This window comes from Melospiza melodia, chromosome 3 (assembly GCF_035770615.1).
Source record: "Melospiza melodia melodia isolate bMelMel2 chromosome 3, bMelMel2.pri, whole genome shotgun sequence".
In the NCBI taxonomy this organism is placed as follows: Eukaryota; Metazoa; Chordata; class Aves; order Passeriformes; family Passerellidae; genus Melospiza; species Melospiza melodia.
In genome coordinates this window covers 135,767,621-135,784,210 of record NC_086196.1, presented here as the reverse complement: position 1 = coordinate 135,784,210, position 16,590 = coordinate 135,767,621, and the positions used below count along the sequence as shown (strand labels likewise).

At 40.4% G+C, this 16,590-nt stretch overlaps 1 protein-coding gene across 1 annotated transcript in view; it reads left to right on the top strand.

Moving 5' to 3' along the window:
* PKHD1 (PKHD1 ciliary IPT domain containing fibrocystin/polyductin) overlaps positions 1–16,590 on the top strand; it is a 238,734-nt gene that overhangs the window by 111,224 nt on the left and 110,920 nt on the right. Inside the window, exons 42-46 of the mRNA XM_063153146.1 lie at positions 4,846–4,958; positions 5,811–5,901; positions 7,009–7,143; positions 10,289–10,424; positions 11,653–11,899. Of these exons, the coding sequence (XP_063009216.1) occupies positions 4,846–4,958; positions 5,811–5,901; positions 7,009–7,143; positions 10,289–10,424; positions 11,653–11,899 (722 nt within the window). The remainder of the gene's footprint in view (positions 1–4,845; positions 4,959–5,810; positions 5,902–7,008; positions 7,144–10,288; positions 10,425–11,652; positions 11,900–16,590) is intronic.

Here is a 16,590-nt window from a genome sequence, read left to right as displayed (position 1 = left end):
TACACAATATTTGTTTCTTGGCTGAGCTGTCAGAACTTGTGCTTGTGATGGGATATTGAAACAAGTGCATATTACAAAATAAATTATGTTCCTGGGTAAATTTATTACTGAGAGTTTTGCTGTGTTTGAGTGGAATGGAATATTACAGTGAGAGAATTCATCCTGAGGTACTTTAAAATGTTGTTTTATTTTACAATGCTCACAGATTCAGAAAACTTGGAAAAAGTTTAGTCTCAGCTTCTCTAGAATTTCTGCCATTATTAAAAAAAACCTTTCAATTTTAATGGACTGACTACAAAAACACTAAAATTCAGCAGCATCAATTACACCTCTGTCTGAATTTAAAATCACATTTCCCATACAGCTGAAGATTTGCATTCCAGGATGAGAAAGAGAATATGTTCCCTGTCCTGTGAAAATGACATTGATTTTGAAAGAAAGGAAGGTTCTAAATTTTAAATGGTTATAAAGCACCAGGTTTTTAAAGAGAACAGCCACACATCAAAAAGTTGAGCTCAGAAAAAATACTTTTATTCACTAATTCTCTGATGCTTTCTCTTAGTTCATACTCTTTTTCAGTCTTACATTTCAGAATAAAGAATCACTTTTATGTGTTTCGTGGAAAAACATTATTTTCATCCACTTCAAACCACTTTTCCTTCCCAGCTATTTTAAGAAATTACATTGAAACTGACCTTTCTTACCACACTTTCAGTAGTGAAAAATGCATATTTTCATTTAAAAATAATCCTAACCTGTTCTATTGTTAACCCCCAGTAACCAAACCAATTACTGTTTGTGAAGACCTAATCACCTCTGGGGTTTCTGCTTCATGGGGAAAGATTTACACCTAAATTTGAAGGTGAAAAAGAGACCAACACATTTCCTGTGTTTTTATGAAGACAGGAGCACTGAGAAAGGAGGAGAGAACTTTTCTGCAATTCCCTCGAGGCCATATTTACCATTTTTAAGGCCATCAAATATGGTTTTAAAATACAACAACCGGGCAGAATCATGAGAATTTCAGCTCCACTAAGCACAGAGTTTTGTACTGTCATGCACTGACTTACCCTGGAGCTGTTCCCTCCATTGCCAGTGGCTCAGCTTTTGAAAAGGTTTGCTGCAATTACCTCCTCGGGTTCCTGGGAGCTGCCTGCGCTGGGTTTTCAGCGCATTTATTTATCCCCCTCTGCTCACGTGAGTTTGCAGATAAAAAGAGCTACATCTGTGGCTGGGTACCCCAATATCAGGGGGTCCCTTCTGCTCTCCAGAGGTGTTCTGCTCCAGGCAGGGTAACAGATGGCCCTCAGATGGTTGCTGATGACCTTCATCATCCTGAGGAGTGGAATATTTGAGGAGTCACAGCAGCAAAAAGAAAACTCAAAGAAGTTGCCCAGCTTAAAATTGTTATTAACTGCTCCTACTGTACAACAGGACCATGCAGTGCACAGGCAGGCAGCAAAGCACAGGGATATTAAGAGAAAAAGGTCACATTTCTCCCTGGTAAAAGAACAAGTGGCTTTTCCTTAGTGCAATAATAATCACTAAATTCCAGGGGTGCTGGTGCAGCACCAGCATTACGATGCTGTAGTCTCAACACCTTTTCTCTCATGAAAATTCTCAGATCAAATGACTCAAGCTTTTTAGGTATTTATAATCTTAGTTCGTTGGGGAAATTTGAAGAATGTAATGAGAAAGACTCATCTTCCACCTGCCTGGTTCTCAGGCCGGAACATGCAATAGAAGCTTTCCCAGTTTAGAATTTAATTTTAGGCGTTTGTCAGTCTTTTTGTTTATTGGTTTTGTGTTTGCTTTTTGTTTATTTTCAGATTTCCATCTTTTGGTTACTGGTTTTAACTTGGCTGCAATCTTTAAGGCAGGGACTGTAGAGAGCTCTAGGTCCAAGCTGTGTAACATCTTCTGTGCATGATGGGTTAAGCCTTTCCACAGTGAGACCTGCAGTAATGTTTTCATAACTAGGCAATTTACTTGGGAGCTTAAATTTGCATCGGTGGCTGAAGAGCTTAAATTTCCTTGAAATTCAGTGGTGGCCTAAACGGTGTGGAAATTGGGACAGAGCAGTCACTCAAACCTGAGCCTACAAAGACATTTGGAGACCCAATTCCGCTGGTTTCCATTTGACTTAAGCTCTTAAGTGCGCTGGTGAATCAGGCTGTTAGACTAAATTTTATACTCAGACAGTATGAGTGCAAAATGATTATTACAAGGTTAGCATAATTTTTTTAAACACAATGTGTAAGCCCAGGTTATCACTTTTTAGAGTCATGGACAATATCATTTGCAGGCTGTTTTTTGGGTTTTTTTACATGCTATCAGTACAAGGAACTGAAGATGCTCCTCTGTGATGTTGGCTTTTTTCTCACTGAAACATCCATCCTATGTCCTTGGTTTTCTTTTTGTGCTCAGGAAAAATAATTCGAAAAGTAGGTTTTTATCTTTTTATGTTGTCTCTCTTGACCCTGGTGAGTTTTGGTCTTTTTGTTGTTCCAACCCATAAACATTCAATGCCCTGAAACGCCAGAGCCAGCATGCAGTGCTCATGCATAACAACATATGGACTGGGTTTAGGAAATCCAGCAAGAACCTCCCTTTCCTTTCCTGCCTTGGTGTTGGGGAGTGGGAAACAGCTCAGATGAATGAACGGGGTGGAGCTCAGCTGGTGTCTGTGTGTCAGAGGAGTGACTGATTGTCACACTGCTGGTAAACGCATTTGTTTCTTCATGTCACCCAATCCTGCCATTCTCCACAGCGCCAAAGAGGTGAAGCTGCATCTCTCTGGCACTGTTTTCCCACTGTTCCATCCCTGCTGAGATCTTTTCCAAGCCCTTTCCTGCAAAGTGGGCCCACACCAAAGCAGGCACATTGTGAGTTCTGCTCACATCCTGCCCAACTCTCAAACTGTGGGAGTGGTGCTGGGAACACTGTCCAGGCTTTAATGTCATCTTTAAGGTCAACAGTTTGAGTCCCAGCTATGTGAAAGAAATTAATGAAATATTTACACCAGCAGAGTTGTAACAGTTAAGAGACACTTAAACCGTCAGGCACTTGATTTTAGTGACTTGCAGTGCATACCTCCAGGTTTTTGGCATGCTCAGGGAGGTAATTTCTCTCTGGAATTTTGGTTGCACGGACATTCGTAATATACTGACTTCCACAAAGAATTGATTTCCACACAAAATTCCTTGCTTGCCTAAAACCCCTGCCCTGCAGCCACGAGCTGGCTGAATAAATATGCAGGTTTTTTTTTCTTTTCCTTATGAATCATCTGTAGAACGCACGGTTGGAGTCGCAAGTAAAATATCCTGGAAATGATGTGACTGGACTGCAGAAGTGTTTTGTTAAAGAAAAAGGGTCTGTGGCTGCACTTTCAGAAAAAGCAGCAGTTTTACCAGGGGATAGAGAAAGCAGAGCTCTGGGTCTCAGCACTTTATTCCTTGACAGATGTCAGGGATCAGGACTGCAGGGAGCACACTTGGACGGGCCAGAAGAAAGTAATTGGTGTATGGAGGGTTTCACCTCGAGGTCACCAGGCTCAGCTTTGATTTGGACCATCAGGGACCAAAAAGTCATTAGTATTTTAACAGTGTCCAGTGACCTATGAATGGGAGTGGTGGCGTCAGACCTGATCTTAGAGAACAAGCCCTCCTTAGAGCTGCAAGAAAGGCCATCTTGGACCCCCCCTCAGAGAGCCACATACCTCTAGAGAGCAATTAATTTTGTCTAAGATTAGACTAAAAGCATTGCCTTCTGCACGTGCCTATGCCTTATTATTTTTTTTTTTTCCTAAAAAGGAAGCTAAAATCTACCAGCCTGGACTTCAAATTTTCACACACCTAAGGCAGGTGAGAGGGATCATGCACAGGTGCACACATGAAGACATTGCTATATGGACACAACTCACACCCAACTAGGCTTGGCTGCTCTCCAAATTAAGCTGGCAAGAGCAGGTTTTTTGTCCTAGAGTAGAAAAGTTCAGAACATACCAAATACAACTCATATAACCTACTTGATGCATATTCTCTAAGTACCAAACTCCTAATTTTAAGGCCAGTCAGACCTTATGTCCACTTATTTTTATTATTTTATTATTTGCAACACAAATAAAGTAACTCAAGTGCAGAGTTTAGGATGCAATTTCTTTAAGATATATTAAATGAAAATAACTTACAACACATCTTCCTATGAGTATTCACTTACCCTGTAAAAAATTATCCAAACCACATAATTTACCACAGGTGTAAGGAAGTTTAATTGTTCAGTCACTGACATATCCACATATCCTGAAGATGTTGTTCTTTGCTTTCTCTTGACTTTTAGGAGTCTCACTCTTTCAATGCAAATATTTCCTTTCTTCCTTATCCCGTGTTTGCTTTGGGAGATAAGAGAAATATCGAGACTGAGAAACAAACCAATAAACTTGATTAGTTTGTGATTTACCTTTGTGATTAATTTGTGATTTACTTTTTCTCCCTGACAATTTCATATATTGAAAGGAGTTTATAGACATAAGTTTTCAACACATTTTTTTCTTAACTACTTCTTGACAATTTGTCACAACAGCATTTTTCTGCCATTTGTCTCTATTGCTTGGTCAATCCTCCTTGTCTGGTTTGAAAACAAGTATGTTTATAACTGGTCCAAGGTCAAAGTGAAAACAGAACAAGACTAGGGACACAGAAATGAGGTACAAGTCTCCACCAGCCAGTTTACCAGAATTTGAATGGACATCAACTGGGATTTTAATTTGTGTGTTTCTTAAATTAATTTTAATTTCCAGACATCTGTGCTGATATTATTTTCATAGTCACATGCTCCTCTCTACAGGGCAACACAGTGTGTGGTGCTGGGTATGGCTATTTCTTTCATCTCTCCCCTGAGGGACCATCCAAAGTGCCTCTCCTGTCCTTCAGTGAGAACACAGCTCACTCCTGCACAAGGTACTTGGGGAGTTTGGTTAAGGAGATTTTCCTTCAGGGAATGGTTGTGCCTTCTTCTATAATTGCAGTGGTGGGCAGAAAAGGCCTTGCCCCTCTTTTCAGGACTTTTCCCCCAGTTTTGAACCCTTTCAGGTCTTTGTCTCTTGCAAGCAAAGTTGTCTCCAGGATCTTTGTGGGAAGTGTCCCTGTCCATGGCAGGGTGGTGGAACGAGATGATCTCTAAAGTCCCTTCCAACACTCCCTGGTTCCAAGGTTCTGTGACATTTCATAGAGCAATTGTTCCTTTAGGGTCCAGGAAGAGCTATTGAAAAAGTTTTAACCAGTTCTTCCCTAAAAAAGAAAATGTATTGGAGAAAGAATATTAAAAAATGAGATTGTACTGAAAATCAGTGGTGAAGGTGACCTGAATTTTGAGTTAATCTCAAAATCTCGATGGATAATAATAATCTCAATGGATATTAATCTGGATTTTAAATCTCTGAGAAGGTCAAACCTAGTGCTGCATTCAGGAATGCATACATTTGGGCTGTAATCCAAGTTAGCTGAATCCAAGATAAAGAAGAGCCTTACCTGTCCAGATTCATGTCAGGCTTACCTGAAGGTGATGCTGGCTGAAAACTAATAAGCATGGGAGGGGTGTTTAGCAGTGAGAACCTCTCAGTAGCACTGCACACTCCTTTTCAGCTCTGATAGATCTAACACTGATAACTTTTGACTTTTAAGAAATGAAGTCTCATGCAGACAACTATTACAGATTTAAGGTTTTAGATATCAACATGATGAATAGAAAAATCTGCTCACCAGTCCATGCCATGTAAAGGAACAGTCTCCATGGCTTTCTCTCCCAAACAGGCAAGGATTGCTGGTATACCCAGGGTATTTGCCAGACAGTCATGTTCAGTTCAACAATTTCACAGCCTGGAGCTGCCAAGGGGGAGCACAGGTAGGTTTGTCCCCACTGCCTGCTGTGATGCTCAGGATCTTTCCAAGTATCTCACCTCCACACCTGATTGTCAAAAAGCTTGATTGACTAAAAACTCTTGTGCTTCTACGTCCATGTCTCTCACCAGGAAGCTCCTATTTTAATGAAAGATGCAGAAATTTGATTTGTGTGAATTCTTTTTGCTGCAGAATCAGTGCTACTTTCACCGGCTGGTGTTCTCTGTAATCATCTAGCATCTGTCTGCCACTGCAATCATGGAATTTTAGAATGGTTTGGGTTGAAAGGGACCTTAAAATCCATCTCATCCCATGAGCAGGGATACCTTCCATTAGATCATGTTGCCAAATAAAAAAATCTCCAAGTATATCTGAGCTGTTCATGAAGATTGCAATAGGTAGATATATTACCTTTATAGAACTGATGGTTTCCATGGGATTATTTTTTATTCTTATTAAAATTTTGCTCTTTTTATTTATTTGAATTTGTCTAGCTTTGTTCTCCAGCTAATATGACTCACTGTTAATTAATCTGATTTTTAAAAGCCAAGCATCCTTTATTATGTCATATTTTTCCCCATACTCACAATTTGGAGCTTGTGATCCTGTTAATTCCTGTCTGATGACATGAACAGTTTGTATGTGTTTCTCTATAAGGTTTTATAGCTTTACCTATCTCTATGACTCTTCCTCTGAAGGTATCCAATTTATCAGCATGATTTTTCAGGCTGATGTGTTCCCTTTCTGGAAAGGCTATTTGTATGAAAAGTAGAAAAAGGATGATTTTCAGGTTTGTTATTGTTGTTTGTGTTCTCTGCATAACCTGTGATTTCTTTGTATGTGACTGACCTAGAATACACAAATAACTAAGCTTATTCTGCTTCTTTCCATGGGCTCCCTTTAGAAACAATCTTCTTTCTTTTAGGTGCCCCATTCCAGAAGTGTTCAAGGCTGGGTTGGATGGGGCTGGGAGCAACCTGGGATAGTGGAAGGTGTCAGTGCCCATGGCAGGAGTTGGAATGAAATATTCTTTAAGGCTCCTTCTAAGCTAAACCATTCTATTATTTCATGATGATGTCTATTATTATTATTTTATTTTCCTTTCATATAGATTTTCAGTAGCAGGAACCTTGAGCTCCAGCATTTCTGGATTTCTGCTTGCAAAGATTTTGGCATTGACATTGTGCAAAGCCTGGGAAACACCTCTGTGTCTGAAAGCGTTTTAAATGGACACCTTGGGCAAAAGGTAAGAACTGCAAGAAATTTCAATGTCTCTTAGGTCTCACAGCAACGTTTGAATAGGAATTTGGAGAAATTAGGAAGCAACCTGGAGAACAGCCCCTGTTCCATGGCAGATTGGGAAAAGCTTGGATTTTAAACAGATTATAAGGGAATGCCCTCAAGTTGCATCCGTAAAGGTTTAGACTGGATTTTGGGGAAAATATCTTCACTGAAAGGTTTTCAAGTGTTGGGACAGACAGCCTAGGGAAGTAATGGAATTACTTGGAGGGTTTTAAAAACCATGTAAATGTTGGCACTTCAGTACATTTTTTAGTGTTGGCCTTGGCAGTGTTGGGTTGATGGTTGGACTCCATGGTCTTAGAGGGCTTTTCCAACCAAAATAATTCTACAGGTTTTTGGGGTTTTTTCCCAACATCTTTCCCTTTCAGCATGGAAGCTTTTAAGAATTTTTTTTAGCAAATTTGAAACAAGGACTCTGTTTTTTCTGTTTTCATTAGAAACTACTATAAAATTTCACACTGTAAGGCATAATCCTATATATTCTTTCTAAAACAACATTCAAAAGTGAAAACAAAATCACAAACAAAAAAAGCTGAAGAATCTTAGCAGGACAAGTTCAAATTTTTTTCCTACTCATATTTTTTTCCAGTATTGATATGGTTTCAGAAAAATCTTGGAATTTCACCAGATCAGACTTTTTGAGAGGCATCATAATTTTTCTTTAATCAAGCTTTTCTAACACAAATTCCTATACACCTCTTGCATTTAGCACCATTTAAATATGCACAAGTGGGTTTAGTTTAGTGATTTGAGAATTCTGAGGGGGAACACCAGCTTTGGCTTCTATCCTTGTTAACTCTTTGGTTTCCTCTGCTCTCTCCCAGCATCATTGGTCCACCTGGAACACAAAGTGTTACTTTTTTACTTGAGAATGAAAAATACTGACAAAATGTAATTTTATTTATGCAGTAAATATGTTCTTCTTCCACTATTTCTTTAGGTAGCTGGACAAAATCCTTTGGGTGCTACCAGGTTGTTAACAGATTAATAACATGGATAACAATGGAATTTTAGTTACAACTGGCCGCAGATGCTTGTTCATGATTTTGAGGTCTTTTTTTTTTTCCCTGCTCAGTTTTCTATTGTTGTTCATTAAATTAATTTTCTCTCTGACTGTCAGAAAAATAAAAAAAAAAAAAAAGTATTTTAAATGAGTTTTCTTTAGAAGCTCACAGAAAGGAACCTCCTTAGCAGGTCTACTTTAAGTAGATGGTTCAGATAAAATTCTGGCTTCACCTGTCCAGCCTTTCAGTGTCCCAGTGATGTCCCAGTGAATTTCTCTGACACCAAGGGGTGGATGTTTTTGTTTTTGCTTTGCAGGATCCATGGAAGGACTCCAGTGTTGTACTTGCTGAGAGATTTAGAGACAGTCACACTGTGCCTTGTTTCTGTCAGTACCTCAGGGGGGGATTATCTTTGATTATCTCATGATAAGAGCCTCCTTGTCATAATTTACATCTTAATGTATGTAATTCTCCCTTTAATAATGATGTCTATTTAATATAAATTAAAAATTTATTACATTAATTTAATGGGAACCTTGGATATTCCTCTCTGTTAGCCCTTCCACTTTTTGGAAAAAAGTGTTTTTAAAACAAGGTTGTTTTCTTGAAATATCAGGGCATTGAAAAGTTGGGGCTTTGACTATTGAAATATTAGTGACAGGGATAAATCCAGGACTGGCAAAAGCCAAGTGAAAGATTTTTTTTAACTTCAAAGATATTCAGAAAGCCCCCTCCGTGTTCTCATTAAGCAGCTCTGTCTTTGTGGGACCATTTAAGGAGAAGCATTTCTTCCTGGAAAAAGCAGAAGTTCTGAGACACACAAGGGAGGAATTATTGTCTCACACTGGTCTATTTGCTATTTATTTAAATGAAATTAATTAATTTTTAAAATATAGAAAATTGGGTGGGATGGAAGAACCAGAAGTGTAAGAAAAAAGCCAATAGATACTTTCTGAGCAATTTGTTAACCAGAAACCAGGGATTTCTGCTTAGCAGTGACTTGGAATAGGAGGGCCCAAGGGCCAGGACTATCACTCCTGATGTTTTGACCTCAGAATAAAACAGCTGATGGAACCACTGTGTCTTACAAAGATTAAAGATAGCACCTTCTTATTGAAGTAATAACGTACTTATAAGAGCCCATTACATTCTTTCTTTTCAATTGCAGGTGCTTTCCCATAGGGTGGATTTCTTGATTGATTCTTTACTATGGCTTCTGAGATATATTCTACAAGTATTCATTGGCCTCAGAAACAGGATCACAGACTCCTGCCAGCCCTTCTTCCTCCAGGCTGCTCACTAACTCTAAGTATATCTTTATTTCCAGCCTGTTTCCAAGAGAGTTGGGCAGAGGGTTGTACACTTCCACTCTGCTGTGGACTACAATCACCCCAAAATCCAGTTTGTTGATTGTGTTTTTCATCTCCCATGGCTTTTGTTCTTCCTTTCTGTCTTTTTAAGTTCTAATAGACCCTGAAGTCCTCTAGAGCTTTTCAGAGAGCCTGGTTTAAGTGTGTCCCCATGCCAATTCACACAAAACCCCTTTGAATTTCAGTGCTCAGATTTTTCTTAGAACAGAAATAAGAATGGTCATCTTTGCAGAGTAGGAAAAACTCCCACTTGCTGAACAAAAAAGGCAAAGTGAAATGGAGATGTAAAAATCCACTCACTGTGGCTTTTAGGTGGATTGTTTCTCCCTAGGGAATGTCCAACCATAACTACCATGAAACAACTCAAACAAAAGCCAATAAGCTGCCCTTAAGAATGATGCCACCACCTGCTTCAAGTGGGGAATTGGATGGGTGTTGTCAGAATTTGCCAAACAATGGTTTACATCTGTCCTTTAAACTCCACAATTATGGGCAGTCACATTCTTGCATTCCCAGCTGCTGCATCTTGGATACTCCATTTCTGGAAATGCTCATGGCCAGGTTAGACAGGACTTGAAGCAACCTGGTCTTTTGGAAGATGTCCCTGCCATGTCAGGGGGTTGGAATGAGGTGACTTTTATGGTCCTTTCCAATCCAGACTATTCCAGGACTCCATGACTCACATGATGATGTTTCCTTCATTTCTTCATTTCAGGACAGGATCTGTATGTCTGCAGGACTAAGGGCTCCCAAAAGATACCAGCTCCTCATCTCCAATACAGCTTTCAGGAACTTTGATGTGAACACTTGCACAGCGATCAGGACTTGTTCTGGCTGTTACCAAGGGCAGGGTGAGTCTGATTTATATTTGTTTCTCAGGATTCCCAAATCCCTAGCTTCCCCCTGCCATTACAAGTTCATATTTTCCACAGATGACCATTGATAATTCCTCTGCGCAGGCTGAGATTTCAGGTTCTCCCCAGTCTTTCTGGATATGGCTTCATCACTCAGTTGAAGCCACATATTGCATTTATTTTAAGACAAACCTGGCCCGATTTTTGCACTGATACAGTTTTCTCAGTGGAAATGGGTTTTATACACTGCCTTGTTTCTGCATCTTCATTCTGAGAGGTAAAATTTCAAGAGTGATGATTTCTTTAAAAGTTGTGACACCGCCTCACAGAATTCCACCAAACTGCTTACCAGCCCAAACCTGAGGTGAATTTGCTTAAGATAATGTGTAAACTAAGCATCCTTCTGAGCTTTGAAGAGGTACTCAAAGGCTCTTTGAAGAATGTTCCAACTGCAATTGCCTTTTGTATTGTAATAAAATGTATTTATATATAAATGAAGACTGTCCTACAATAACATAGAAGAGGATTTCAGGAGATGAGATCAAAGGACAGGGGGAATAGTCAAATCTGGCTTAGTCAGGCTAAAACTGGGAATATGACAGTCTTATAGTAACCCGTGCATTGTATGGCACTCCTGCCAAAGCTCACTTGTTACAGTCCATGGGGCAACGATTTTCTGACATTTCTGTAAATATTAACGTGCTCATAAACTTTAGCCTGCATGAATATTCATCTTTTTTGTAGCTATCTTTGTTTCACTAGTGAAAAAATTCTCCAGACTCACTTTTCAGCCTAGACTTTATTCTGCTAGGTGCTGCCCATACGCAAAAGCGTCAAGTGCATTTACACCATGTACTCACCTCTAAAACAAAGGCAGACAGGATCTATAAGAGTCACTGTAATTTTTGGCTGTGGGGCCTGTGAATAAATGTTTGGAGTCACTGAGGAGATGCTGGTAGAGCCAGGAGCAGCACCTGATCAGGCCAGTCTGTGCCACAGTCACAGCAGGGTACTGGGCAGGTTTGGTCTGGCACAGCAATAGCTATTCCTACAACCATCTCCATTTATTTTCCTGGATCTCCCCATTTTTGTTGACCCATCAGACATTTTTCCAAAGGCAAGGTGGAATGAGGTTGGTCTCTTTTCCTCCAGAGAGCTGTCTTCAGGCCCATCACATGAGGTGACCATTTTGTTTTTTTTTTGATGTGCTGCTTGTCACCCACAGGTGGGTTTACAGTGACAGCTGAACATCTGACCTTCACCAATTCCCCTTTCCAAGTGTCCTTCCCCTTTCCTCACTCTGCCATCCTTGAGGATCTTGATGGCTCCACCACGGGACAGAAGGGAAGTCACATCCTGCCTTCCACAGATATCCTGGCAGCATCTTGCACAGCCAGTGCCAACTTCAGCCAAGCTTCTGGTGGCAGTGTCTGTGACAGTGACCTTGTTTTCCACCGTATGGATCTTCATTTGTAAGTAATTGCTCCACCTCCCAAAATACAGCGTGGGTTTTGCTTCTATGTGCTATTCTGAGATTGCTGCTGGTCTGAACTCAGTGCCAGGACTGCTGCCTCTCTGCTTGGTCCTAAATTAGGTCTAAAGCCTGAGCAGTGGCATCTCTCTTAATCTGCTCTGCTGTCTCCCATGGCCGGTCACACCATGGCTGTCACTGTCATATTTTCTGGAAAAATCCCCTTGCCCAGGATTCTTCTCCTGGGAAGCTGAGAAGCCTCAGAGAAAAAGGAAAACAATATTATCTCATTTGCTTCTCCTCTGCTTTGCTGCTTTGGAATGTGGTTTGGAGATTGTTTATCTAACAGGTGGTCATTTGATTGGTTTCATGTGAATTATTTTGACTTAATGACCAATCATGGTCCAGCTGTGTCAGGACTTTGGAGAGAGTAATGGGTTTTTCATTATTATCTTGTTAAACCTTCTGTAAATATCCTTTCTCTAGTCTTTAGTATAGTTTTAGTATAGCATTCTTTAATATTATATAGTAACATAAAATAATAAATTAGCCTTCTAAGAACATGGAGTCAGATTCATCATTTCCTTCCTGCCACGGGGACCCCAGAAAATACCACACATGGCAGAAGGACAAGGGTGTCCTGGAGATGCTGTGTCAGATCTGCCACTCACACTGAAGTATTTGATAGGTTGGGAAATTAAAAAGAGCTCTAATAATAATCCAGTCCTGGGGTACAGCCAGTTTGTTCCCATCAGCTTTGGTGGCTGTACACCTCCCAGTTCTATCCCAGTTCACTTGTCTCCCCAAGCTGGAATTTTCCCTCCCTTTCACCAGCTGGCAGCTGAGGGGATCCGGTGAAGGAATGCTGTCCAAGAACTGCCAACACTTCTATCACCCAGGGAGGACACTTCCAAATTTCTGACATAAGAAAAAGGGTGAAAAAGAATTTTAGATATCTAAACATCACCCCTGCTTTTCTTCCCATGCTCATCTTCCCTTCCCAGTCTCCTGCTCAGTATTTCACTCTCCTTTTGAAGTAAAAATCTGAACAATTATCCATTTTTTGCTGTCTCAGGTTAGTAGTACACAGGCAGAAATCCTGAAGTGCTCTGTCAGAGGGCTGTTAATTATTCATGTTTAGCTCATAATTAATGTTTTAGAAGTAGAAGGGGGAAAACCTCAACCCCTTCCCAAACAGGAAAAAAACTAATCAGCTTTTCCATTGAAGGAGAAAACTAAGATTTTGAGTTACCTGGTGGCTTTGTATGTGATTACTGTGTTTCGTAATGAAACCAAAAGTCTGCAAAAATTTAAGAGCTTGGAGTCATTCATATGTAACTAAAAGAGTACTGGGTAGAAGGCAAAATAAAACTGTGCTTGGTATCTTTCCTAAGCAGTTAACCATGAGGTCTTGGGGAAATTAATTCCCTTTCTAGTCTCTGTTTACCTTGATGAAATGGACTGCAAGATCTTTGGGCTGATGCTGTGTGGGTGGATGGAGCTTCTCTAAATGTTGTCTGTAGAGTGATTTGGATCCTTTTAGGCACTGCCAGGATGTAATTGTTAATAATTCATGTCAGTTAAGATATTTAATACGCCTTGTTTCTCCTGGCATCAAAAGGTAGGTAAGGAACAAGCACAAACAGTTCATCTGCACCATTGCTGTTAACTCTGGAAGACTTAACCAGACCTAAATAACCAGACCTAAACTGCATGAGAATTTCCCTGGAAGTGCTCAAGACTAAGTTAGACAGGGGTTGGTGCAACATGATCTAGTAGAATGTGTCTCTCCCCATGGCAGGGGAGAGCTTTAAGGTCCCTTCCAATCTAAATAATTCCAGGATTCAATGATTAGCCATATCAATGACGTCTCAATTAAGGTTTTATTTCAAGCAAGTATTTTTTTAGCTTCTTTATTATTCCTCTGCATGATCTGGGAGTAAATTTATGTCAAAGATCCTTGGCAGTCTGAGAAGAAGAAGCCAGCTGTTAGCCTGGCCTCCTGTGTACTCAGCCGAGTAACCTCAGGGACCGTGAGCATCCTCTCTGTGCTGCTTCCAGATCCTCTCTCCTCAGCAGCTCCTAGCAGCCAAATCACTGTCATGTGAAGTTGAAATACTGTCAGAACCAGCCAAATGAGGGTGGTGAGTCAGGGAGGCTTTGTTCATATAGATAGAGCTCCAAAAGGAACCTGGGAGAGGACCAGGATGGGGAATAAAAGGAGCTGGAGGGGATGAAGAGTAAAAGTCAATAAACATGACCAGAGGATGAAGGGGGTGGGAGAAGGAGAATGGGTGAATTTTATCCAGATGTGTTTGGAGAGTGTTTGCAATAAAAAAGGAATAGTTTAGGATTAATACAGCAAAACATGACTAGGAGCAATTGGCAGAGGTTGACTAAAGAGAATAAAGATAGGTGAATGAAGGAAAAAAATTCCTAACAAGTTCCTCTTGGATCTATCTCACCTCAATGAAAAGACAAAAGAACTGTTGCTTGGCTATCTTTAGTTTCAGACAAGAAAAGGGTTAAAAATCTCTCTGGAAGAAATCTTTGTATCATCCTTTACCAGGCTATGGTATATGAGACCTGTCAGGTCTGCCACAAGAATTTTCTGTGCTCCTCAAAAAAAAAAAAGCATGAGATGCTTGAGATAATGTTTTTTTTTTCACTTATCCTGAATTTCAGGAATGGGATTCCAGCTCCAAAAATCTTGAAGGTTGAGGCAAATAATGGATTTTAAGAGGGGAGACCTAGTATGGCAACCCCTATCTCAGCAACCTCAGGATCATACCCTGACCCTGAGAGCAACTGGCAAGGATTGGACATGGCCATATTTTTAACCATTTCAGTCTCCAAAACATCAGGGTTGTTGCATTAGCACTAACCTTTAGGAAAGATCCCCTGCCTGGGAGCTGTCAGGGATAGGGATGTTTCATGTCAGCTAAAACAATGTCTGGAACAATTTCAATTATTTATCATACAATGTGGGCAATTGACTGCTTATCTTTGTGCTGTTTAATTTACCAGGATGCTCGTGTTGTATTGACACTTTTCCCCAAAATAAATGATGTGTATGGGAGAAAATGAGTGTTTTGTTAGAGAAAAACTATGGAAGCTCTTTTATGAGAAGGAGAACTACTATCTTGAACATTTTGTGACTCTCTGTCCTGAGCTACTTCACTCAACAATTTCCAAGGAAATAAGGATCCATTTCCAAGCTAGCACTGTTGTAACAAAACCCTTCTTCACAAAGTCCAGTTGAAAGTTAAACTAATGTGTCACGTAAGCACACTTTAAAGAGGGGTTTTATGTCTTTTAAAAATGTAATTGGAGCTTATAAAAGTCTTTATAAATTTACATGTGAGAAAGTTATTGAGTAGTCTGAAGCACAGCTTGTGCTATGGCACAGCACAGCATGGCTGCAGGCTAGAAACGGCTGCTCCAAATGCCACCGCTACCCATATTATCATGGAACTATGAATCTCTATTAATATTAAAACAAATTTTCATTAAAAAATTGTCATAACATGATTAAGTACTTTCAAAGTTTCTTCACATTATGCATAATTTTTACAAGAGGAGAGCATTAGAATAATCTGCAGCCTGGCAGCCCCTTGCGGCGAAGGGTACTCCAAACACGTGGTGGCTGCGCCTGCCAAAAGGGAGTTTCCCTCTTGGTCCTTCTAATTTGCTTTCCTTCTCTCACTGGGGAAGCAGTGGATTTTGCTTTGCTTTACTTGGACTTGCTCAGCACCAGTCCTGTAGTTCAAGCCTTTTATTGTCTCCCTCTTCTGCTGCAAAGCAAAAGATTAACTTTTTAGGTTTCATTCCTATATCAGCTCTAACATTCTCTCTGTGTGATGCACTTTGTCAGGGTCTCTAGCTGGTGAGAGTGACCTGAGAAAAGTTAGAAAGTCTCTTTTCCCAGCCTGGTGCTTGAAGAAAGAGTCAGAGCTCTTCATTTCTTGGTCTCAAGGTTGTTTATTTTATCTTATCTGTAAAAAAATTTCTCCTGGCCTGACAAGGTCCACTCAGCAAGACAGTCAGAGGCACTCTGCCTGCCCTCAGGGTGGTGTTATGTCTTTATACTAAAAACTACGTGTACAATATTTACAATTACTTTCCAATACCTATCACCTATGTTAGACATAGGTGATAAACCAATCTGGAAATGCCAACATCACAGCAGAAGATGGAGGCCAAGAAGAAGAAGCAGAAAGGCTGGACACACCCAGTTCCCTCCATCTTGCCTCCTGAACTCCCATACCAAAAACCCTAAAATCTACTTTTTCACCCTGTGATAACTTCACTAATATTCTACTTAAACTGTTGTGACCTGCTGATCTTCATACAAGGTGGGTAACTTGCCCCATGGGTCCTAATCAAAACCAGAGGCATTTTGGGCTCTGTGCCAGGGTCTCTGAGACCCCTGGCAGGGGTCTTGGCTGCTCAGGACAGCCAGAGGGATGTCCTGCATTCTGACAGCATTTCTGCTGCAAACCCAGCCACTGCTGATGGGTTGGTGTTTCCCTACTTCTGTGTCTTTGAATTGTGAAGAAATTTCAGATGGTTACTCTAGATTTGCTTTCCTTTGATATTTACTCTCTGTGGTGCTGAACCTTCAGCTGAACATCTCCCTGCTGTGAAACACCCTGACCACCACAATTCTTCTCTCAATGTCCTCAGTCACTC